Raw genomic sequence first — 25,277 nt, forward strand, 5'->3', positions numbered from 1 at the left:
AGCTCTGGCTGTGAATACCATGCAAAATGAGTCCCCCAGAGCTCCACCTCGGCAGTCTCCATCGAATATTACAAGGACACACTAGACTGAAGGATAAACGCTTTGGGAAACATAAATCATGTCTAGTTGTTTCCACTTTCTTTCTCAGTGATGCACGGGGCAAGTCTTAAACGATATCACATCAAGGGACAGGCAGGCAGAGCCACCAGCTCCTGCTAATCACAGAAAGAAAGAAGAGATTTTCCCAGGATTGCTGAAGGAGATAAATGACCAGCTCCCACTGAATTTTGCTGGGAACTTTGTCCTCCCTGTTGCACTGAAGCGGTCGCTCCAGCCTGCAGCTACTGAAAGAGCTGCGGAAAAAACGAGCCAACTCATTTGAGAAGACGACCAAACAAGCCAGCATTTCTTACCGCTGCCATTAACACCGGTGGAGCCCAAAGACACCACGCTTTTCCCAGACACACGAGATGACACAGTTCCTGCCCCCCGCCAAGCTTCGCCTATAGAAAAGCTACCCGAGTATGGCAAGACGAGCAAAGTAAGTTTGAGCTGACGGCAGCTGCTTTGATCAAAGTAAAAAAAAAAATCAACTGGATGCAAAGCAATCTGCCAGATGCTGAGACCCTCCAAGGCCTTCTGCAAAGCTTCACGCCCGGGCATGATTGAGTACTAAGCGTTAACATCCTTATTAAGTGCTTTGCATCTGCTTTGCACTTGCTGCATGCCAGGGTCCATGACAACTCAACGGAGAATCGTGCCCAGTAATGGCGAAAAGCAAAAGGTCAGGAAGCAGGTGACCGGCAGAAGAACACGCTGGCCCAAATTGCTCTGGGGAAAGGGTGACTGCAACACGAAACAACCCATCAAACTTGGCCAAAAGCTGCCATGACAGTAAGTGTTCTAAAGCAATCCCAAAGGAGCGGGACACGAGTCTCACCAGTCTCAAAAGGGCTAAGATAGTCCAGGGTGAGTCCAGGAGGAGGCACTGCAAAACTGAGCTGCTTAAAGTGTACGTGCAGGAGGTAGAGGAGTTATCGGGGGAAAGATCTTCCTTAATCTGGAAGTGAAGCCAGCCTGGGTACAGGGTTGGGCTGATATCTGGCCATTAACACTGTTCTTTTGAGAAGACTGGTTAGGGCAAAACGCTTCCAGGACATTCATTCTTCATGCTGCTCCTTGAGAGGCTTCTTCACATGAAAATAATAATGAAAAAATAAAAGCAGATGCTTCTAGAGCCACTGTATTTTCAAGCCGAAGGGAGGATCACAAGGCACATGCTCCACAGCACTGTGCAGAGAGAAGAAAACATGTGTGCCCATGCAAAGGAGACCTCGTTAGAGGGACTAATTGAGAAGTGAGGCCTTGTAGCCCCATTCCCTATTCCTCTTATCCCTTATCTCTTATTCCTCGGAGCTCAATCCCAGCCCTTTGGGGGCTCCCGAGCCCTCTCTCCCCAAAGCCTTTCCCCTCCTGTAGCCCCTCACCTCTCAGGCACCTCGGCAAAGCCCCTTCCCGGTGCTGCACCAGAGCCATCCTCCTCCTGCCAACTCTGCTGAGCCAGTCTTGCTCCGGACAAGGAAATCTGGATCGTCCCCATTTCGTGGCATCACCCATTGGGCTGTCAGCTGCATTTTAACTGCTCTCTCTGGGTGAGGAGTTCAGATGAAAAAGCAATAAGGCTTGAACAGTTTTCAGAGCCTAGGCTGTGATTGCAGCAGGAGCTTTTGGAGAAGAGTGTTTTCATTTGTAAAAATGAACAGGTTTGACCCGAAAGTCCTTGAGAGAGGATGACTGCAAAGCCTTACAAAGACACCGACCACACTGAAGCTGGTTGGGAATGTTTAACTACAAGCTTTTTGGTTGCAAAATCACAGAGGTGGAACGGCATTGATTACATTTTCACTGGGAACGTTCCTCAAGCCTAGGATAGATCTGTAGTCAGTGAAGAGAAGCCCTGTCCTCACAAAAAACAAAGCCCAGCGACTGCGAGACAGAACTGCTCCGAGGTCCGAGGCTACAGCCCTGCCTGATACACTGGAGACAAGCAAGTCAGCCTTTCTCTTGAGAGAGGAAAAGGAAAAAAAAAGAAAAAAAAAGCTTGGTTTTGCACTGATGATTAACCGGGACCTTTCTGAAAGCTTTACAAATATAATGGGATGAAACAAACCCTTCTCATCTCGGTTTAATGAGAAACTCATTTTTTGGTGTGTAGTTTTACTTCAAGTTTTCCCTTCGCATTTCCCAAGCGTGCTATTTGTAAGAAGACAGAGTTCAGTTTGGCTTGGATTTGTTTTTTAGGAAAACGTAAGCCTGCTTTTTGCTTTAAAGGGTAATTTATACCCCAGACATCCTAGGTACACGAACAGAGTAAATGAGCTGCTGCTCATCTTGCACAGCGAGGAGCGAGAGGAGGAAACAGATTTCAGAGTTATTGTTTCAAGCACCTAGAGATACTTTAAAGGACGGTTGTGCTCCAGAGAGCAATGCTATAAAAAATGGCATTCAGAGGACGTAGCTTGACTGCATCTCAGCAGTTCCTGACCAAATTGCAACCACCAGGCACTTGGAGAACAGAGATTGCTCTGGCTCACACATCACGCCCCAAACTAATGAGCGTTCGGTGCTGGAAAAGTGACTATTCCAGAGGCAATAGGTGGACTGGAAGGGATGTCCCAGGGCTGCTTTGACTCAGCAGGGCCCGGAGGGCTAATAAAAAAGCAAGCTAACATACCCTGCAATACAGAGAGGAGTGTGTTGGTTGAAAGAAGAGGGGATTCCTTTTTCAGGTGCTCATACCCATCACTGATTTTTAAGAGGAGTTAAGGAATTTATACCTGTGCAAAACCAAGACGGGTGACATCCAAACCACCCAAAATCTGCCAAGCAAACATCTTTATTAGAGCCCAGAATGGCAGAAATGTCTAATCAGACAGATCATGTGGTGCCACATACCTGCACTGTTTATCCCAATGGCCATTACACATAGCATGGATGGTGTCCATGGGCACACTCAGCCCCTTTCCCAGTTCCACGACCAGGGGGACTTAAGCATTCCCATACAAAGTGTTCAGGGAACATGGCCAGGTACGGATGCGCTCAAGTCCATGAGCAACAAGCAGGAAAGAGTGAAAATTCAGAGGTTCCAGTTCCCTCCCTGCCACCTCTTTCTCCACGGAGGAGTGAGAGCTGAAAGCCTAGGAGAGCTTTAAGGGCTTATGGGATGGGTGTCATGCCCAAGAACAAAAGCACGTTACCCCAAAACCAACGTATCTTGGGGATCCTGAACGTGCCCCTGATGCCCACAGCCTGGATGTGGGTAGGGGTGTGAGCACCCTCACTAGAGAAGCCCCTGGAGCAATCTCACCGGACAATGTCAGCGCAGCCCAAATCCTATTTCAGTAAACACAGTGGAAATTGCAACATGGGAATGGCTCCATTCAATGGGAACAGAGTGAGGCCAAAAATGATGCTTCAGAATCTCTCTGAGGTTTTAGCTCCATTTTGAAATCCATTGGTACAAAGCCTAAGTCAACCACATTTTGCTGAGCCTTGGTGAAACTGAAGAAGGAGAGACCTCAAGTTTTCTTCAAAGAGCTTTGTTTCCTGGTCCGGGGCTTTACAGGAGATTTGCTAGAGGAGCCTGCTGGAGGATGCACTGTCCCTGGCCCTAGCTGTGCTCCCACGCTAGCTGGGGCTTCCTGCTCCTCAGGCTCTTGCTCTACATAGCCCTTTAGCCAAGGAGACTTTGTGGCTCCTCCGCACATCTGGACCATCCGCAACAGCTGGCTTTCCTCACCCAGGCTCTGAGCCCAGGAAGACTGTGGTGGAAGCAAGCCCCGACTCAGGTCCAGCATGTTAAACAAACATTTGGCAGATCCCTAACTACCACTTGCCCTAGGCACACACTGATCCCGTGCAAAAATCAGTTAAAAGGCAGACACCTGCCAGCAGCTCAAGTGGAAATGAGGCACGGCTGAGCCTCCAAATGGATTTCTTCAACCCCCAGTGACTCTCAACCACAACTTATGACCTACTGCGCTGGAAGAGCTATCATCTTGCCCAGCAAAGATGATCAGTGTCTTTCCTGCCTAAAAATAAACTTGTCAGTAAAAATGCTACCATCAACCGGGGTGAAAATAGCAGTCCCTTCCCCCACCTCTACCTTCCCACATTTGTCAGCGGATAACAGGCAGGGATGACAAATCATTTTCTATCAAGAGGAAAGAGAGAGACGGGAGCTGCGCGGCTGCCCGCTTGCAATTTCCTTTCCCGAGGAGGGAGAGCTATAAACCGCCCCGGCACTGCGGCGGTAATAGCAGAGCGTGTATCTGCCTCCCAGTGCAGCAGGTTATAGCCTGTTTAGAAAAATAATCAAAATACAGCTCCATTTCCATGGAGATGGGCTTGATGAAAAGCATTTTATCATTTTGGGAAACTACGCTGGAGCGTCTTATAAAACATCTTCAAGCACCTCTAGTAAATATTGAGCTGACAACTCAAACGCCAAGCAGAGGGTCAGGATTCATACTTGCACTGATTTCTGCTGTTAAAATAAATGCACTCGGTGATTGGATATTGTTCAGTGGTGGAAATATTTCTCCCAACCACACAACGAGCGCTCTGAAGAGCAAAATAAACTTCTATAGCAGGGATACAGGTACATACAAAGAGACCGTGGCCATACACAAAGTACAGGTATTACTGGTGCATCACTCTTTCTAAAGCTATATTTCTAAGACCTTTTTCAAGGTCAGCCCTACTCTGTCTCTTACTTTGTTCCAAGTTAACTCGATTTTTATTTGGAAAGAGCCTTAAGCCCCAATTTCTAAGTGGATTTCAGTGCCTGACTGATAAAACACTTTTTAAAAGCTGGTCTCAAGTTTATATTGTTGGTGGTTGAGGGCAGGGGGTTGTGTTTCTTTTTTAAATGTTTCCTATATTGTCCAAGTCCCTGGGGTCTTGGCAAGCCATGTGTAGATGTGTGATGACCTGCATCACATCCACCGCTTCTGTGGCTCTGCTGAGCTCCAGATGGACCTTCCTGTGCCTGGAAACCAAGGAAGGAGACATAACCTGTCCCCACAGCTTCTTCTCGCTGAGCAGACTGGGAGAGCTATAACCCCTATCTCCACCAGACAAAACTTCTTCACCTGGCTGAGGTACTTCCAACCCCCATCAACCCTTTTACCAAGGCTCAGTCCCTGGCTTTTAAAACTGGGTCTTGCTCTAATTCCAGAGCTTCTTACCCTCTACAGCCAAGAGCTCAACTCAAGCATCCCGCACCTCCGGTGTTAAGGGTTGCCTTCTCCTGCATCACAACGTCATTCGAATGCAGATGAAGTTCAACATTCCTCAGTATAAATTCTCAGAAATTTCATGAATGGCTATTTGAACAGTACACTCTCCCTGAGCAAGCAAGTAAGATCTCAAAATTTTACCCCCAAACCTTCCACCAGTCAAAGTTTCCTCTTCTATCAGCTAGAAAAGTGTGCCAGCTGACGTGTCCTCACCACCTTCAACCAACCACAAAACAAAGCTTGGGGAACATCTTACATCAAATCCTGTCTGTCCTCCTCAAAGTCCTTCTCTCGGCAGTTTTGGCTGATCTGTCCCCCCGCTTTCCAAAAATCCTGTAAGATGCTGCATGTGGAATTTAATGACTAATTCTGTTTCAGCAAAGCTAGGTGCAGCTGGGGAAAAAACTGTACGTCATGGGAAACGTGATTCAACCCTAACCACCGTGTCTCAGTGAACCCTCACAAGCCTAATAAAGCCTTATGAATAAATTATATGCTTTTCGGCTTCCTATTTTTCAGCGCGATAAAAAATGTAACAATGTATCATTACAGATCTCCCAGTCTCCCACTTAGCACGGCATCCTACATGCCTCAGCGGATACACGCATTGCAGAACGTCTTGTAAAAATCAGCAGACATGACAGTCGCAGGAGAAACACTGTAATTCACACCCACGTGCTGACGGACAGGGCGCTTAAAAAAGAATTTCAGGTACTGTCTACCATCCATTATCTCTGTCTGCACCCAGACTTTTAAAACATTAATCAGAAGAACGGGAAGAGAGAGAGACTTCTAGATGATCAAATGCGAAGCCCCAGCAAACCAGGTTTTGAATGACAGCAGGTAACATGCATCACAAAGTCAAAACGTGACACTTAATATTAGGTGTCTGTGCGTTTGGGTAGCGCTGTAAAAATAACTCCCACCCTAAGCAGGGATATTTTTACATTGCGATGACAGGTAGAAACATTTAGATTTTAGGTTCATTCAACTAAAAACCTAGCAAAATACCTATCGAGCAATAGCATTTACGTGGCCCCCCATTACATTCACATCTAACTCTCTCCAATTTATAGACATGGACAAGGTCATAGAAAGACTAGGAGTATCCACCTGAGCCTGTGCTAGAATATTAAAAAGATTAAAAAAAGAAGAAAAAAAAAATCAAATACCAGTTTCTTGTGACTCACAGCCCTGCCCTGACATCCTTCCTTGGCTTCCACACACACCACCTCGCGGTGGGATTCTCTGGCTCTCTGCAGGGTTGGAAGCAGGTTGAGACCCTTCTCTCGCCTACCTCCCCCAGACTGAGGGAAGAAGGGATGCTGAAAGGGCCGCCCGCGTCCAAAAATCCCGCCTGCGTTCTTCTTAACAAAAAGAATATAACCATAATTTTACGGAAAATGTATGCGGGAAAAGCGAAAGATTTGATTTTCAGAATACAGAAAGAGACAAGCTCTTATGTGGAATCAAAATATACCTATTCAACGGCTTTTTCCTTTTTTTGTGTCTGAGGTCCTGACCCTCTCAACATTGCAGCACATGAATAATCATACTCATATAAACAAAACCGGGCTTCTTCACGGATGAAACGCACACAAGAGATCTGTACCATTAAAATGCTATTTTATCCGTTTTAAGGGCTTGTGAAAGACTAAAGGGTACAGAGGCACAGTACCTCTGCGAGAGGGTCAGTGCCAGCGTAGCAAGGTTACTAATGTGCATAAGCAGCTGCAGGGTAAGAGCCTGATTATTAAAAAAATCTTTGCCGACAACAATATGTTCCATGCCCTCATTGAACCCATTTGCTAGTATAGAGCAGCTTCTCAAAGCTCCAGCTCCTCAACCCTTATAACTACCTGCACGGATGCAACTCCGCCCGCTCCGGGCATGCAACGGCTGGCTGGATGGCACAAAGCTCAAATTGGCCTGTTAAAACTCAATGACAAATCTGGAAACCACAATCTGGGAATACAACAGGACACGCTGTTCTTTCCCCCTCCGGAAAGAGTTTTAGAAGACCCAACCCAAACTTCAGACAATTTAAAATTCATAGTAAAACATAGCTCAAGTCAGTCATTAAACCTCAAAGGGATCCCTGAATTGTGCTTTTCTTAATGAATTTGATGATCGATTCTTACTACACAAATAAGGTGTGGGATGGATCAGCTAATAAGGATTCTCAGTTAATTGCTTTCTTCAAGTGACGATTTGTACAAATGATACCATCAAAGGAGCGATAATATCCTTATTGATCAAATTAATCTCTAAAAGACAGCTCAAATGCGTTTAATTAGCGATGCATGACCAAATACTCTGAAAACAACCTACCCCAGGCTTACAACCTATCCCAGACTTTGAAATCATGGCAACAGTCACGGAATAGCCCTTTGTATCTTTATTCAAATAGACACCGCACGAGTTTATGGAACATCTTAGTAAATGCCTGTGACTAACCGTGAAAATCCATGAAACCCTCCATCCGGATAAAAAAGTGAGAGGCACAGCACAAGCAAACAGACTTCTCGCCAGTCTCACCAAAAGCCATGTCCACAAACAGTTTTCCTTGAAATAAAACAGAAATTTTCAATGAAGGGAATAGAGGTGGCAAGAGGAGCTTCTGCGCCAAAATGCAGAAGCAAAGTTGGTGGGAACCCAGAGAAGTGTCAACACACTTCAAGCCACAGGAACTGGGCACTGGGTTCATTAAATCAGTTCCCCCCTTTCCCTCCCCCCCAAAAAACACAAAACAAAAAACAAAAGGGAAAAAAATGAGAGACCAGGATATTATTTCTAGGAGAGCAACGGCGGGAGCTGGGCCTGGAGAGTGTCCCCTGGGTTAGGTGGTGGTCCCCAACATCCACACGTTCCCCGGGGGGTGACGGGAGCCCAAAGCAGGCGGGGGGCAATACTTGCCTTCTGCATTTTTACAGCAAGACTGATGACAAATAAGCCACCAGGGCTGTGTCAACGTTCCCAAGAGACGCATGTGTTTTTATTCCTTGGTGAGACCGCGTGAAAGCTACTCACGCTTGATACCAGAGAATAAAAGTTAAATCTTCCTTCACCGTAATTGGGAGACCACGTTCCCCAAGCCAGGTCCTCGCCAGAGCGAAATTAAAAGGTTCACAGAATTAAAAGCCAATGCCACTGCGAAAACACTAACAGATGTGGCTGCTATATAACCCGGCTATAGCAGCTCCATCAGCTTTGCCTAATTAACGGCTGGGCTGTTGTCTTTCAGCGGAAGGATGAGATTTTTGACAGCCTGCTGCAGAAAGAAGGACGATCAAATGCTTGGTCCCTGTGGCTGTCAACTCAGTAAGAAAGACCCAGCGCTGCTGTCATTTGATTGCAAGGCAGACTTAAAAAAAATCTGTTGAAAACCTCTCAGTTGAAATATTAGCTTAAACTCCCTCGCTTAGCAAACACTTCTGTGCTTGCTGTCAAGAAAATGGGAATTAGACTTCATTCTGCCTCAGGAAGCGAAGCAGTGGACATCAGGGACAAGAAGAGGGAATAAGCACAACCTTCTGGAGACCCTCTGGCGAGATATTAAAAAAAATAAAAAATAAAAAATAAATACAGCAATACAGAGAACAACATGTTCCTCTTGTCAGGGCCAAAGTTACCCCGCAAGCAGAACAAGAATTTGCCTTGGGCAGCAAAATGCTTAATGGCTTTATTATTATTATTTGAGCAAGCTGAGGATGTTTCCTAGCCCATAAGGGATAGCAGCAACCCTAGAGCTAACTTTGTGAATGCAAGCAACTGGTTTTTATTTATTTATTTATTTATTTATTAAGTGACTCATGCAGAAATGCTCTCATTTAGCGAACTGAAATCAGCAATTCAGGAAAGAAAGCAGCAGCCCTTATATTTCACCACATATATATACAATATATAAATATGCGCAAGGGTATTAATAAAACCAGACGCTTGGACCTTGACCTTTGCACATTAGGACAGCACATCCCCCTCAACTATTTATTTTCATTTTGTTTTTCAGGTTCCTTCCATTTGATTTTAGCATAATATAGTTAGCTTGTGGTTTTGCTTGAAACACTAATTTATCTATCTCCGCATAGCCTTAGCGAGTCTACGATCTCATTTTTGCTCTTTGAGCGTTTTCGCTAATACAAGAATATTACATTTAAAAAATGCCGCAAGATTCTTAGAAACAAGATGGAATTTGCATCGTCACCGAGAGGAAAATAAATTCCTTTTGTATATTTGTCATCCAAGACTCACTGAAATGGTCAAAAAGGAACCACAGAAATACTGCGCTGACTACAGCTGGTTATTAAACAGCCAAAAGGAGGAGGAAAAAAAAAACAACACACAAAGCCTCAATATTTTATATTAAGATTGAATCTTTAAAAGATTATTAAAAAAGTCTTACGTTACCGACAGCGCGATACGCCTATCATAGATCCCAGCTATAACAGATTGTTTGTAGATCAGGATTATTAAAAACAGATACATCTCTCCGAGACCTGAAATCTATAGTGACCATTTCCTTACGCATCCCATGGTCAGCCTTGTATAAACTATTTATAACGGAAATCTTTCTGCAAAGGGGAGCTCAAATATCTGGCAAGAGGGGGCGTAATTTCTGACAGTGCTGAAGGAACGGGGTCAGCAACATCATTTACGTGAATTTTCTCTCTATCAATTACCCGGCATCCAAACACAAAGGCCGGCATATATCACATGGGACTGATTTGCCATGAGGTCTTGGTTGCCCCAATGGACACCTGCCCTGAGACCGGTTTTTAGAGCACGGTGCTCAGGACTCTTTGGAAAAATGGGCTTTCTAAGCAGTCGCACAGGGTGGATTACCTAAATATTTTGGCTATCCAAACCGAAAATAATTCTAAAGGGTTGGCCAGAACACAGAGCATACGAGCGGGCGAACAGCAGGGGAACACATGGATTGGAAAGGCAAGTCTGAGAGCCCCACTGGGGAAAGAGAGGGATTTTTTTTTTTCAAGAAGATGTTTATTAGCTAGTCTTTCCAAAAATTGCAGCGCATGAAAAAGAACAGGACACAGGCTCATCATTTGTCCCCGAGACATCCATCTTATTTTTCTAGTTAAGAAGCCAGTCTTCCATGAAATCCCCCAAAAACCTAACAGATGCGTTGAATTATTAATTGTGAGAAGAATAGTTCTACAATGATAACCTTAAAAAAAAAAAACCTATAAACAAACAAATTTGGATATTCACAAGAGAAGCTCAGTTTGGAGTCAGATCTCTCTAGGCCCAGGAAGCCAGTTGCAGGATGATGTGCAATAATTACTTCATACGGAGAAGAGCGATGCGGCGTATTTAAAGCCTTTAATTTCTATTCCCTTGTTTGAACGAGATTATCGCTCCCTGTAGCCAACAACAATGGATTTCTTAAGTTTCTTTTGATTTGCCAGCAACGCAAATATCCTCTGGTAAATCTATGAACTAAACAATGATTTTTCATTTTTACAACGGCACAGTCAATTCAATTTTCCCGTTAAAAGTCTCAAGTCTCTCCCTATCAGCTTGTTAACGTGCAAGTGCTTTATTCTAAAACATGCCTGGGAGAATCTCCATTGACTTTACCATCCCGTGTTGCTTCTGAACATTGACTTCATTTTTAGGAATCACTTGACTGTATGTAAACACTTGAATCGCTAAACCACATCTAATATCGTGTAGAGTAATCGAGTGATGTTGTCACAGCAGACTCTATAACTAGGCATGTCTGTGCGGATTTATCAAGGCAGGGCTGAAAACGCGGCTATTAATGTTTCACTTATCGAAGTAGGTTTTGCCTGTTTATGAACGCATTTCATTTGCAGCTGCTTAATGCCTGTAAAATATTTTCAGCCTTCATGTCTTCTTGAGGTATTCACAAGAGTCCCACCAGCCTCCCTGAGGGCGTCCACATGAGAGAAAGAGCACAAAATATTTGTTCTGATATTTAAGATACCTACAACTTACAGCAACTAGTGTCACAACTTGACCAGGACCCATTTATGTTGGCACGCCATTTGATCTCAGTAGCTCTTTGCATCAAGTTAGACGGAGGAGCATCCAAGAAAGAAAAAAGTGCATTCACCCCTAAAAACAAGTCACCTGCCCCCCAATCCTGTAATTAAAACGTTATAAAACAAAATCAATCCTCAGTTCTCATGAAGCGTTCCAGTAACTGTCTATATTAACTTGTTAAAGTGTGGCTTTGGGTTTCTTAAATACTCTAAGGTGCAATCTTTCCTGCAGATGTGTCACAAACCTTGATACCCAGCTCTATGTTCTCTCCTCCGTACACGTCCATCCCAGGATCGAGAAGACCTATCTCTCCAAAGAACTTCCTGTGCACCACAAACGAGCAACCGATCATCGCTGGTGTCCTGTACAAAGAGAAAAGAAGCATGCAATTACTGTCTTTTTCCAATTTTTAATGCACCAAAGGCTTATTTCTGCAAAACTCCTGCTGGCTTCACTCGCTTCCTGCCACTGGTTATCCCAGAGACTTCACAGCAGTGACTGAGCTCTGAAAGCTCAGAGACATTATTTTACCAGTGCAATGGTAATTATAATTATAATAATGGCATTATTTTACCAGTTCTCCAAAATTCAAGTTCATTGCACTGTGCGTAAACCAGAGAAAGAATTTTCCTCAGATTAAAGTATTGAAAAACTTGCAGTTCCTGGCACTGTCACGAACATCTTGGTGTGTCTACAGTCACAATTTCTTTGTGTTTCCATTCCTCACGTGCAAAGGAAGTATAGTAATCATTTTTCCTTTCTATTACTTTCTTCTAGCTCTAGAGTAGAAACATCTGCTGCGTTATTTGCCCCGTTGCACCAGTATCCACGTTGCTTTGGCTTAGCCTGTGATAAAAGATCCCATGGGACCTCTTGCCCTCCAGCTAACAGCCCTATTCATCTCCACCTCTGGAAGAGCAGCCAAGCACAAAGCGCCCGGGCAGGGAAAACAACAGAGGACAACTACCAATATCAACATCGCAAAATTAGCAGGAAGATTGAGCAAAACGACCATGCCAGGGGTTAAATTACGATAACTTTGCAATTCCAAGGAGGTAAGAGATGGCTGTTTACTAACCACCCCAGCTCTCACATGCACTGTCCCTCCCTTGTTACCATGAAATAACCAAATCCATCGTTTGAGAAGGCTGGACCGGATCTCCCCAGCCAAGGACGCTGCTCTGATTCACACAAGCTGAGAACATGGGGGGGTTTTGTTGGTTTTTTGTTATTGTTTTTTTGAGTGGTTAAACATTTGCAGTCCTCTCTGCAAAGTCACGTTGTGCCACCGAGCATGGCACTTGACAAAACTGTATCATTATGCTCGTGCTGCTTTGGGATATACTAATCTATTGTGGCTACAGTATGTGGGAAGTTTAGCCGCCAGGATATTCTCTGTATAAAATAGAATGATAAAAACCATTCTTGCCTTCAACCTACTTTCATTTGGATCTATGCTGTAAAGGGTAAAGAAAAAACCAAGGATCCACTTACAGGGATCAGCAGGGAAGAAAACGTATGCATTTTACATCTAATCCATAGGCTGCTCTTCTCAGACCCCTTCTGCCCACCCCAACCAAGCGAAGTGATGTTGCTCTGAGCATGGAGAAGTTCCAGCTTGCATGGTGGGACAGCCCTCCCCTCTGCAGCTCCAGGCTTTCAGGGCTTAACACGTATCCTGGCCCGTATATCTGGAAATATCTCTCCATTTCTCCAGAAACACAAGTTCTCCAGAGGGAATTTGGTCTTGAGGTAGAAACAGGGCAACAAGATCCAGGATACTGCATTTTAGACACGGTCCTAGACCAAGCCAGTATGGCTTCTTGAGCAAGCTCTGCCGTAAGCCTGCACAAGTTGGGTATGGCATAAAGCGCCCATGTCTACCTGAGGAGCACCTAGGGGACCCCAACTCATGCCGAGCAGCCGCGGTGTTCAAGCGAGACAACGCGTGGCAAAAGCCTTACAACTTGGCTCCGATGATAGGAGACCAAATTAATCTTTGAGAAACACTTGAGTTCCCTGCATGAAGAGTTCCATCCACTTAAGTATTATTATTTATAGACATTTTAATACTTTTAATAGACTCTTAGAGCGGCTGAATGCTGCTGCCATATTAAATTAGTTAGAATTAGAATCCATCAGAAATTTCTCTTCAACAGATTTTTTTCCCTGACAGCCAGCTCGGCCTTCGTTCCAACAAGCGTTATAATGTTTCATGATTTGCTGCCACTCTAGTACTTAAGATTTCAATTCTATTGCTTTATTTGTAGCAAGTTAACTGCCATTAGCAGAAACAATTCTTTCTGAAATGACAACCGTGTTAGGGATGCCAAATAGCTCCATTATCATAGATTATCGTGTGGAGTTAAATAAAAGGATAAGTCACTTTGTTTTTACGCGGAAGACGAAAAGCCCAGTTCATTTCTTCCATGGGGAAACAGATGCGTGGGAGCACAGCAACCTTGGGCTTCTCCAGCCAAAATTTGCAGATCTGCTAAAGGCACCCAGCGAACAGCTAAAGGCAGAAAAATTTCCAGGTAAAAGCTTCAATCAACTAAAACCGCATTTCGGACCGAACAAGTTGTATCACTGGCAACTCGCCCCCGGAGAAGCCAAGGCTGCTGACCTGGGAGCCCCTCAGCACCCACATCAGGGCTGGGATCGGCACCCCGCGGGAGCCCAACGTCAGCCCACGCTCTCGCTCCAAAGACTCACCACAGAGAGATTTTACAGTAAAAATACAACCTTTTTGCCGGCAATAACATCCTTGCAATGCCTGAAGATAGCATGCTTTGCTCATTCTGGAACAAGGTGTTCGACAGGGCTGATTTCTTAAGGATTTGCTCCAATATCAGTCCTTGGAAACTGGATCCAACAAGAGGCTGCTGGTTCCAGCAGATGGCCATGCTATCAGTGGCTTCTTAAGGCGCAACTCTTAAAAAAGACAAAGCAGCTCCCCAAAGTGGCCGCTTCTCCCCCAGACTGCCACCCGAGAGAGCATTTTTCATCTTTTTTTTTGCAACGCGTTCTCTCTACACAACACCGATTCACTGAGCCTTTCCAAAATTCTCATGGAAATAGCCTGATGGGGATTTTGCAACTTCACCTTCACGTTCTCCTCCTCTTTATTTTGCTGCACATTCTGTTTTCAGCCAATGACACCGCTACGCATGCAAAGTAGCGCTCCTGAGCGGAACCGAGGTCCCTCGAGCAATACAAATGAAGTGCTACATTCTTCTTTGTAACAACGGCTCCATATTAAATAAATGAGGGCTCATGTGGCGCTCAACAATTTAAACAAAAACGCCATTTGAATTTTTCGGAAATCCTTCAAAAAGGTGGAGGTTTACAATAACGGATATCTCATCCACAGTGAAATAACGGCCTGGAGACAAAGAGCTGATAAAGCCTCTTGTTTCCCTGCTCCTTAATTAAAAGCATTAACGTGGTTTGTTTTTAAACATCACGCAGCTCAGCTCAGCGCATTTGCCTTCATCCCGATAGCTATATTTTCTTTAATGAGAAAGGAAAAGCAGAATTGGGCAGAAAGGATGCACAGAGATGTTTAGCAGAATTATTGGTTTTGCACCCCAAATTCCACAGCTTGTTAGTTCCTTGTCATTATTTCACTCGGCTCCTCTATACAATAAGTGACAAAAGGTCAAGAAGTGCAGCTTTCATGAAATATCCTCAGCATGAATCTCTAAATAAAGACGATGAAGATCCAGGGAAAAACGTTTATCCTCGTCCATTAAGTTACTTTAACAGTCTTCCTTTCTTTAGCGCGCAGTTACCACCAAATGATTAAAAAGTCTCAAGCAGATTGCCTCTTCAATTCAAGGAAATTAATTTTCCTACACAATTGGATTTTGCTTCCAATTTTATACTAAAGCACAAGTTATAAAATATGTAGAAAAAAAAAGATATTAAAAAAATAATTAGCGGTCATACCGCTGAGAGTGGGAAGCCTGAGAATATATTTTAAGAATTGCTGGGGTGTCCAGTTTCCATTAAAATGCTGTTGTTCTTAATAAACTTCAGTCATGGTGCGGCTCTACTTTCAGCAGCCCAGTGCCATAGCTTTAGCAGATATGGCATCACTCTTTACCTGGGATGATCTCTTAGCTATCTACAAAGACAGTATTTGTCCCTCTTCCAAACTTGCCATTCCTAATTTAATGCACCAAACTCAAACATTTGATTTTCTGTTTTGAGATATCAGGTTGGTCAAAAACATGCACTATTTTCCTCCTTTTGCTGCCTGTCTGCACCTCTGGATTGCAGCTGGAAGTCACCGACTGGAACCGATACATCAGCAGGAACCACCCGGAGACTCAAGTATACATATATCTCCTTATAAGCTTTTTGGCCTAAATTCAGTGACCAAGGCACAGAGCTGGACCACATGGGTAAGTATCAACTCAGATCTCATGTCCAAGCTTGCACCATATTTACAACTAGATCCCCTGCTCACCACCCAGGGATCACATCCGGCTTATGAGAGCTAAAATCAGCCTCACAATACACATGCATACGCATTTATGGACTCATCATTTCAGGTAAATTACCAAATTTGGTTAAGTTAAGAACGTGGCTTCAAATGGCGGCCTTTCGATTCGTTCTCCAGCTCCATCAGGGTTAAGGAGAACACTGTCGTTATTTATTTTCACAGGGCAGTCTTGGGCCAAGTTTCCACGTGCTTTCAATTACATTTTTAATCGCTTCTAAAAGTCAGAGTATTTACCAGCCCTGCAGGCAGCGGCTGGGGGTAATCCACTCTCAGGAGCCCTCCTGGCCCACTTTGCACGCTACGTATGGGCTGTTCTGGCCGCTCAAGAGAGATGCGCAGATTGTTTACGACAAAGCACTTAATTTTCTTTTGGCCACAGGTGAAATCAAGGCTCTACTTTGCAAACCCAAACGCCTTGCCAGTGTCGTATGCCTCCGTGCTTTATTTGGGGCACGATGACCATACTGCAAAGAACTGGATGTGTAACGTACAGGTTTACAGCAGTAACACGGGAATTAAATGCAACAGGTAGCATTAAAGAACGACCCCTCCGGTCATAAGCAGGTTAAACCTGGGGCTGCCGATGGTTAATCAATAAGCGGTAATGCCACTTAGCTACCTACCGCAAAGCAAAAACGCTTCGTCTCGCTGCAAACGAGCCAGGCACCCCGGGGCGCAGGGGCTCCTTTGCCTGGCGAGGGCCACTGAATAGGGGGCGAACACCAAGATGCACCACCTTCCCGAGCGAGTGGCTTTGGAGAATGCGGGAAAATCACGCCAGAACAAGAAAAACCTTTCAACGGGGAAAAGAGAGCCTGGCTGGCTCAAGCAGAACCAGCCAAGGGCTCGATGAGACCCTGGCCCTGCCCCACGCATCCCGGCGAGGGACGTCCGCATCCGTCCTCTGCTCCGTGCAACCCCTTAACTGATCATTAATTCAAGACTTTTTCAGTGGTGGGAGGCCACCGAGGAAGAGCATGCAAGCGAGAGGGCGAGACGCTCATCGCAACAGTCCCCAAACTCATGCCACAGCAGTGCAGCGCCGAAGGAGAAATTACATTATTTCTGCCTCCTGCAGAGGGGCATCCAGTGTGCAGAGACACAGTCAGACAGGAGACACCCTCGCAGCTCCCCTTCACCGCCTGCCTAATGGCTGGGGCAGATAAAGGTTGCATTTCTTTCCCGCAAACGCAATAAAACGCATAGAGAGGGAAAGGCATTTTAGCCCACGGCAGCGTACCTTGCTTAATACTATCCCCTGGATGGCATCTGCAATAGCTGTTCCTTGAATAATTCTAGCTTCCTTGCCCCAGTGCCCGTGTTTAATTGTCTGTCCCAAATGGGTTTATTTCCCCGCCGTCGCTAAGTACAACTGAATCCACGAAACAAATTAAAAATAAAGAGATGCCACACAAAAGAGATGCTAGATTGAATGCCTTTTCTGCATTCACTGGAGATTAGCGAGACTTAAACTTTTAATGATATAGCAGCCGGGCAAACCATGTATTTTTGCAAATATCTATTATTTCTACCTGTGTACGTGACCTTGCTAGCAATATGCTTGACTTTGCCGCTGTTGTATGTCTGTTCCTATTTCCACATCAAGAACTGACTCGCTCCGGGACCTCAGGCAAAGCATTTAACTTCTTTGTACCTCTGTTTCCTCATCTGTCAAATGAGTATAATAATATCTCGTTGGTCTCGAGAAGGAGCCTATATAAATCACTTTAGCAACTTCTAGACCCAAGTTGCTGAATTAATTACCAATATCGTTACATATCCCAGACCCCCCAAATTTAAGTCATCTATGGTGAGAAAAGCTGGGGTAGTTAATAACCTTATACCCATGGAGTTGCACGCCAAATGGGCCGTTTCTAGCTTTTCTTGAGGCTGTCAGGAGCAACGAAAGACGTCTGCATTGCCTTATTGCGCCCACGCTGTGTTAAGATACAGCGGGCAAGTCTAAAGCAGATTTCTACTCCACTCGCAAGCTTCAGGAGTTCAGCTCAAGTGTAAAATTTCCCCTCCAGGATAAGAACTGCTGCCAAGGTCATTGCCTAAAAACATCTTCCTTCTTTGTGTGTTTTGCAAAAAATAAGGTTGTCCCAGTGTGTGAAATCACAGGATGCCTGAGCAGCTTACCTGCATGCTAACATCTTCTCCGGCCCTTCTAGCAAGGGTTTTAGCATAGACATTCTTGCTATTCTAGGCTATCGAAGTGCTCACGCACAGGGTGTAACAGTCCCCAACTCTAAAAATGTTGTCAGCTGAATTAATAAAGCCCCTGCTGTAAACCCCAGCTGAGGTCAGTGCTGCTCAGACAGTGAACCTCAGCAGAGGTTTGGTTCCTTTCCTTTAAAAGTTTGGTAGCTTCGTGGGAGCATTTTCTGCCACTTTTGCCCACTGGTGATTCCTAATTTCAACAGGCAGCATCTTGACATAGGAGATGGTGTAGCGTGGGAGAACTCCACCTGAACAACAGCGTCAAATGCAGACCACATTTATGATACGCGTCACGAGACCCTCATCTTTTTTCTTTTATACCGTTCTTACTTCTAAAGAACAGATGCAAACACTTTTCAGGCCTCTGTTTCTACTCAGTTCCCCTCCATCTCAACAGCGTTTCCATTTGGCCTCCTAGATTTCTCTCTCCCCTTGTTTTTACGTGGGGGAGCACAGCATAGTCTGCAAGCAAAGGGCTATTAAAAGGCAACTCAACACGAATGCAGAGCTCTGCTCCGAGTCACCACTTCAGCCTGTTTGCTGGATTTGGCCACTAAGCTCTGCCTGTGAGTGGCTGCGGCTAATAAGTGACAGGTTTTGCGGGAGTGAAGATGACCTAATCTATCATGCCCAGAGCTCAGGAAGCTTTGAACTGAAGGTTTTGAATCCTGTTTGCAGCGACCTCTCTCCAAGCACAGGTCTGTGTTAGGGGACTCGCTAGGTACAGTACTTCCAAGACGCTGGCTTTTTCTTCTGACCTCCTTGTGAGCCATAAGCAGTCCCTCCTGGCTAAAGACAGGAGTTGTTGCATCCCCCCAACTAAGGCCGGTACCTCAGCAGCACACATGAGCTCCTCGCATTATGGGTCCCTGCTTGTGGTAGCAGTTGGGTGAGGGTAACCCATGCTCCTTCCACTGACTTCGACTAAAGGACCTCAGACAAAGCTAGCTACTCGCTCATCTGGGCTCCTCACCCATGCAAATACACCCAAACCTGCTACCAGCACCAACAACACCCCAAAAGCGCACCCCAGATCTGGGGAGATGGGATGGCCACAGGTGATGGTGAATCCCTTCGAAGATCCACCGCTCTTTGGATCTGGCCTTTCTTTTTGCAGAGATAAAGGCTAATGCTGAAGTTGAAGCCCACCTAAAGCCTCCGCTCCTTGCACTCCCAACCTCTGCCGCGTACATTCGGAGAAGGAGGAGAAACACCTCACTGTGCCTAAAAGCATTACAGAACTTGATTAAGGGCCCTTTACTCTCTAGAAAATATTACCCCTCATCTGGGGAGAGGCAGAGGCCTGCACACTAGCGTGGTGTGCCAGGTTGGAGAGGTCCAGGGAGAGCTTTAAGCTGTGTGCCCCTGTGCTTTCCACATTCCAGCAGCCACTCGGAAACAGAAGATACTTAGGCCACATGCCACATGGATTAAACCACCCTAGCACCTCCCACAGTGGTCTTGTAGGGATGTCGGCAGCACAGCTCCAACCTCAAGAAACCCTTCCAGACCTACAGCCATAAGATGGGAGTGAAACCTGCTCAGGGTCAGAATTCATACACACAAACACCCCTGCAGGTCCAAGCGGTGCTTTGGTCCATGAGCACTCAGCGCTCCATGACCACTGCCCCACCTGGGACTTAAGAGGGTTGAGATCTCATACAGGGAGCTGGTGGGAGAAACACCACCCAGGCCCCTTGGAGCTGGGGCCAACCAAGCCAGTTTCAGCAAGGGAGGTAGCTACGGCAGAGCAGCACCACCTGTGCGAAGTAGCCTGGACACATTGCCGCACTAGCCCAACTAGCCCACCACGGAGACGAAGGCTGCACAGCACCACGTCATACCATGCAAGTGCACCAGCTCTCCCAAGCTAACTTGGGGTGTCTCCACGCAGCATGGGGTGTCCTGAACCAGTTACTGTAACCAATATGGGTTGGTTATTTTATGACTAAGAATAATACATGTCATCATTAAGAGTCACCTGAACATTCGGGGTTGTCCTCCACCACGCTCCCAACCTCAGCCACACTCACTGGGGCAAGGCACTAACTCCAGCGGTGTCAGTCCTGCGCTCCCCGCTGATATGGGAGAGCAGCGCCGAAACGCAGCATTTGAAGCGCGCGGTTGCAAGTCTAAAAATGATAACTCCAAGTACAGACAGGAGCAGACTTGCACTGGAAAAAATCACCTTGCAGAAGGTTAATTGGATAATTACCCTCCAAACAGGACTTGGTCTCTATTCAGGAATGGCTTTGAGGAAATTTTTGCAATTACAGGAGGCTCCCTTGGGATAAACTTTAAAGGTGGTTCTTCATTTTAGCTAATTTAATAGCAGTTCCAGAGCTACTCCTGGAGGTAGCCCACAGAGGGGTGGAAACCCAGTCTCTTCCTCTTGGTGCCAGGAGCCTGCCCTAGAGCCCAGTGGGAAAGCAACTCATTCCCACAAGCCATCGAAGTGTGACCGCACACTTGAAAACATCAGTATGCCAGGGCGATTTTGACCCTTAAAGGTCTCCCATTTTTTCACAAAGGCAGAATTGGGAGAAATAATACAACACTCACAGATAGCGATTTATTAGGGACAGTCATACAGGAGAGGTCGCACAGAAATCTCGGAGTTGGAGGCTGGGATAGGGAGAACACCATTTTAATAGCTACAGCAGCTCATATTAGAAGCCACGGAGAAATATGTAAAAAAATGCAAGAAAAATTCTTTCCCTGCCTGGAAAATTGCACAGCAGGACAGAATTCCAAAGGGAGCACTAACCACCATGGATAAAAAGTTAGAAAGGCACAGTATTTAGTTAACCTGTTTTTACTTTTCCTATAGGACTGGTCCCCGAAAGATCTTACACTCAAAACAGATCTGGAAATCACTCTTAAGTTTTACTTGCACAAAAAAGCATCCAGCCAAAGTACACCTTGCCATCCAGCCCAGGAGCTAAGCCACAAAGCCTTGTCTGCACTAGGAAAAATGAGAGGTTTTCTCACATCTTGTTAGTTAAAAACCTGTTAATTAACCCGAGATAAATCGCTAGCAAAACAAAGCAGCTCCAAATTTTAATGCGAGTCGGGAGGTGAGAGCAGATCACAGTCCTTTCCGCGCACAGGCTGGGTATCAACACGCCATACGCAGGAAAGCTGCCGTTACGTGCCGTGCGCTGTGTAGCAGGACGCGAGCGCGCACCTTGAAAGGTTAATCGACAGAAGGTCACAGCCTTCTACTGCTGTCGACAAGCGGTGACCATCAGTCACCTCTTCCATGCGAGCCGTGTCCTCCTGAACAGTTGATTCAGGGGACTGAAATCTCACGTAAGCTTTTCATCAAAAGGACAGTGTTCGTGTATGTGAATTAGGCCCATTTATTCCATGTTAGAGATAGAGAACTCCTCAGGGCAACTTCAGGGAGTTTTAAAAAAAATGAGGTAAAAACCTCGCTTCTGATAATTGGCAACGACCAAAATTCACCCCGCCAGGCAGTTCCAAACAGAGCAGGAGGTGCCTTCAGCAGACCTCCCACGTCCTGGGGTTTCACACAAAATGCTGGTCAGCAAACACCACCGAACTGGTTTCCAGGTCCTCAAGAAGACACCATTTTTAGATAGCCCTGGACGTAAGGATTTGCGTTTGGGTTGCTTTAAAAATCCCAGAGGCACTAAGACAGCCGGCAGCTGGGAAAGGTGCACGCACCCAGCTCTGTAAAACGGGAAGATTTCTTGTGCTGTATTTCCTCCAGTGCTCCTTTATAAATGATCTTTTGGCACTTCTCACCTTGATTTAATATAAAAAAAGGTTGGGTGAAAAGGAAAGAAAAAAAGAGCAAATGTTTATCCTTAGAAATACCCGAGAGAGAAGCCTGTTTGCGTGCGAACGCTCATGCTCATCCAATCCGATTCTAATCCCAATCCCACCGGTTTTCAAATGGGACCATCTAACTCATCACGGAAAAAAGCAAGCACCAATGACGGCAAATTTGCAACGGGCAAACGGGCAAATTTTGGTACCACCCCAGACTGCCATCCAACTCACCGTAGCCCCATAGCCACCGGCTGCTGTGCTGCCTTGCTCTAGCCGAAGGGCTGGTCCAAAATGCCCCTCTTGGGATGATTTTGTCAGGAATATTTCCGTTCACTCGCTATCGGTAATGAATGCAATGCAACTGCAACTTTGTCGCCTTACATTATTGCTAGACTGCTAATTAAATGATAATTACTTTTAGATGTAATATGTATAACTAACAGGCACTTAACAGGAAAAAGTTATTTACTTTTCTTTTTCTAATGAGAATATATTTTTCCTCAAGGATACCAATGGGAATGACTTCCAGTTGTATTATTGCTTTCCACCTAGCGTAAAAATCACAGGTAAACACATTTTTCATCTTTGCCTCGCGCAACTCGCGGATGAACTGAACTCAGCAACAAGCCGTGCCCCGGGCTGAAGCGCTTACCTGGAGTTTAAGGATCGGAGTTCAACGCTCCGCTCCTTCATTCAGGTCAGATCTGGATCTTGGTACCCCAAATGGGACTTAGGGAGAATTTTATGTCCCAACCTATCTTCAAGAACACGGAAATCAGCATCTCCAGGTGCATTCCCAGCTGCTCAGCATGCAGCTGCTGTTTGCATCTGGACTGCGGCACCCTGCCGGACACAGGGGTTTGGGGGTCCCTCTTCGCGGGAGGTGGGAGGGATGCAAGGAGGCGAGAGGAACAGGCAGCCATCGGCAGGAATGAGCTCAACACAAAAGCCACAGCTACTATCTTTCTAAAAAACACAGCTGGAGGAGGTTGTGCCACCACCCCATCCGGCACGCAGAGAACGTGTCTGCATTTATATGCACCTGTGCAGACGCCTACAACCAGTCCCAAAATGAAAGAAACTGCATTTTACAGTTAAACGGACTTAAAAAATGTGATCATATGAAGATGAGCTCTTAGGGCCTGGCAGGTGAGCATCATTCCAGAACAGCCCTTCCCTGTTCATGACTGAAAGTTTTATTTTTCACTTTGAACACTCAAGCCAAGGTCCAGAAGTCGAGAGAGGACTGCTCTTGCCACAAATAGCTACCTATAGCAAAGATGCTGCAAGCCAAAGCAACGCATCTGGGGACAAGCACACCAACAAAACCGCTCTCAACGGGCTGCCGCACAGGGGAATTAAAAAGTAATTCCCTCGACAGTTAGGAACAGAGAACAAGTCTCTGTCAGCTTTGGTAGGCCCAAAGGAGCCATGCAAATAAAAGAGCAGTAGAAGATTAACGGCATCATTATGCAAAGCTGCGCTCCTGCACGCGGTCAAAACCGCCTCTCTTCCACGCAAAGGCATTTTGCGCAGCCGCTTGCAAACCTACAGTACAGCCATAACTCAGTGACCAGTCCTAGTTTCCTGAAAAACTTCAGAGCACTCCCTAAACAAATCCATACCAAATGCAAACACCATCGGAAACTTGCATCGGATCGAGCTCCTCATTATTAATTAGTTTTACATAACCCCGGGCTGCTTTCAGATATACTGCTGTAGTGGAGGTGGAAGCTATAGATTCAGGAGGCTAAAATTATTGGGAATTTCATGGACATACCCGAAGACAGGATTTAGACCAACGTATTTACATCCGCTATAGGCTGTTGCTAAGAATAGGAACGTAAGTAATGGTTATTGACAGATAGAGCAATTTCACTTTGAGGGTAAATGAGAGTGCAACGAAACAGCCCCGTAAGCACCTCAAAGGAGCTGAGTAACACATTTATTTTGACAACTGCTTGGTACGAGCCCATTCGTAGGGAGGGTGACGCTCAGGTTTATCCTACCCTTCACGCATTCATAGCGCGGAAGCGCAGCTCCTGAGAAATAGAACAGATACGTTTTCTGCCTCCAGCATCTAATAGCAAATGTCATTCTCATTTCTCAGGGCTGGGGGCTTATTTTATTTTAAACACTGAGCAAAGCAGATAGAAAGGAAAAATAAATATGGGGAGAAGAGTATCAAAACATAAAAGCAAGCTCCATGAAGATGACTGCCAGGTAAGGAAGTTCAGTGGTTTGGATTTGCCTCCATCTGGAATAAGACAGATCTGCCTAATCGCAAATCAAACGCTGTCCCAAAGATTTACAAAGGGATTTAATCAAATGGCCTATTTCTTTTAAGGGTCAGGCAACTTTGAGCCAGAGGCTTCATAAGTAGAATTGCCTCCCATCCCAGGTGCACTCATGACACCAAAAGACCCATGAAAATGTTAAGGCTCTGTGCATCATCCCATAGATGCCCACAGCTGGGAACTGCATCTTTGGATGCAAGAGCTCTTTGGGAAGAGCCCACCAGTGGTGTGAAGCAACACTGACCACGGTGCAAGCAATGATGTTGCGAAAGCAGCAGATGATCTGCTGACTTTAAGTCAGGGCTTACACACCTGGTGACCAAGCCATACAAAGCCTGAGCGTGTCAATCTGACACGTGATTTTTTTCTGGTGGGATGGGGCATACTCACCACGAACCCACTCAAAGCCAGTTTCAAGCGTCTTAAATATATATATTGATTTTCTAAAGGGAGAAGTTGAGTTCACGGCCCTCTTGAAGCTTGTGGCAGAACTCTCGGCAGCTCCCTGATGGCAAGAGTTCACCTTCAACATTTAAAAAAAAAAAAAAAAGCTTGAATTATGGGTTGCTCATGTAAGCAGCTACTGTACATTATCAGCAAGCTTGCACTCCCTGGCTTCTGATAATTAGACGACTGTGCGGGTTGGAATGAATGGGCTTACCCATGCGTAAAACCAGAATCAGCCAACGAAGCACTGGACCTGATGAAGAGCCAGGATCTCACTTGTGCACTTAACTCCAAACACTGCGGAAGCTCATCAGAAGTTGGCATCCTTGGGGAGCAATGGACAAGGAGAAAATGGCCCACTTTTCACCTTCACATTGACATCACAAGGAATATACGTTGTTCACTGACTACACAGAATTGCCTTGCAGCTTGAAACGGAGAAATGAGGCTGGGAGCAGAGGGGGAGCTGTCCCCATTTTCTAAAGCACGACGATCCAAAGGGATCCCTAAGCGCTTTGCAATTGCGTTTTGCTCATGGAGCCTTTGGCTCCCACCTGAACACATCTGTGGCAAAAAGGCAGAATCTTTTACTTGCGTTTTGCCTAAAAGTTAAGCAGGACCAGATTCCCTGGCACGGAGAGTTTGCAGTTTGCCCTGGCAGACTTCCAGCACGCC

General features: G+C 45.6%; 1 protein-coding gene across 1 annotated transcript in view; it reads right to left on the minus strand.

The window, feature by feature from the left end:
* The window catches only part of GALNT17 (polypeptide N-acetylgalactosaminyltransferase 17), a 213,746-nt gene that overhangs the window by 65,899 nt on the left and 122,570 nt on the right, over positions 1 to 25,277 (minus strand). Inside the window, exon 6 of the mRNA XM_067309687.1 lies at positions 11,572 to 11,689. Coding sequence (XP_067165788.1) covers positions 11,572 to 11,689 — 118 coding nt within the window. The remainder of the gene's footprint in view (positions 1 to 11,571; positions 11,690 to 25,277) is intronic.

Source organism: Apteryx mantelli, chromosome 22 (assembly GCF_036417845.1).
Source record: "Apteryx mantelli isolate bAptMan1 chromosome 22, bAptMan1.hap1, whole genome shotgun sequence".
NCBI classification, from domain to species: Eukaryota; Metazoa; Chordata; class Aves; order Apterygiformes; family Apterygidae; genus Apteryx; species Apteryx mantelli.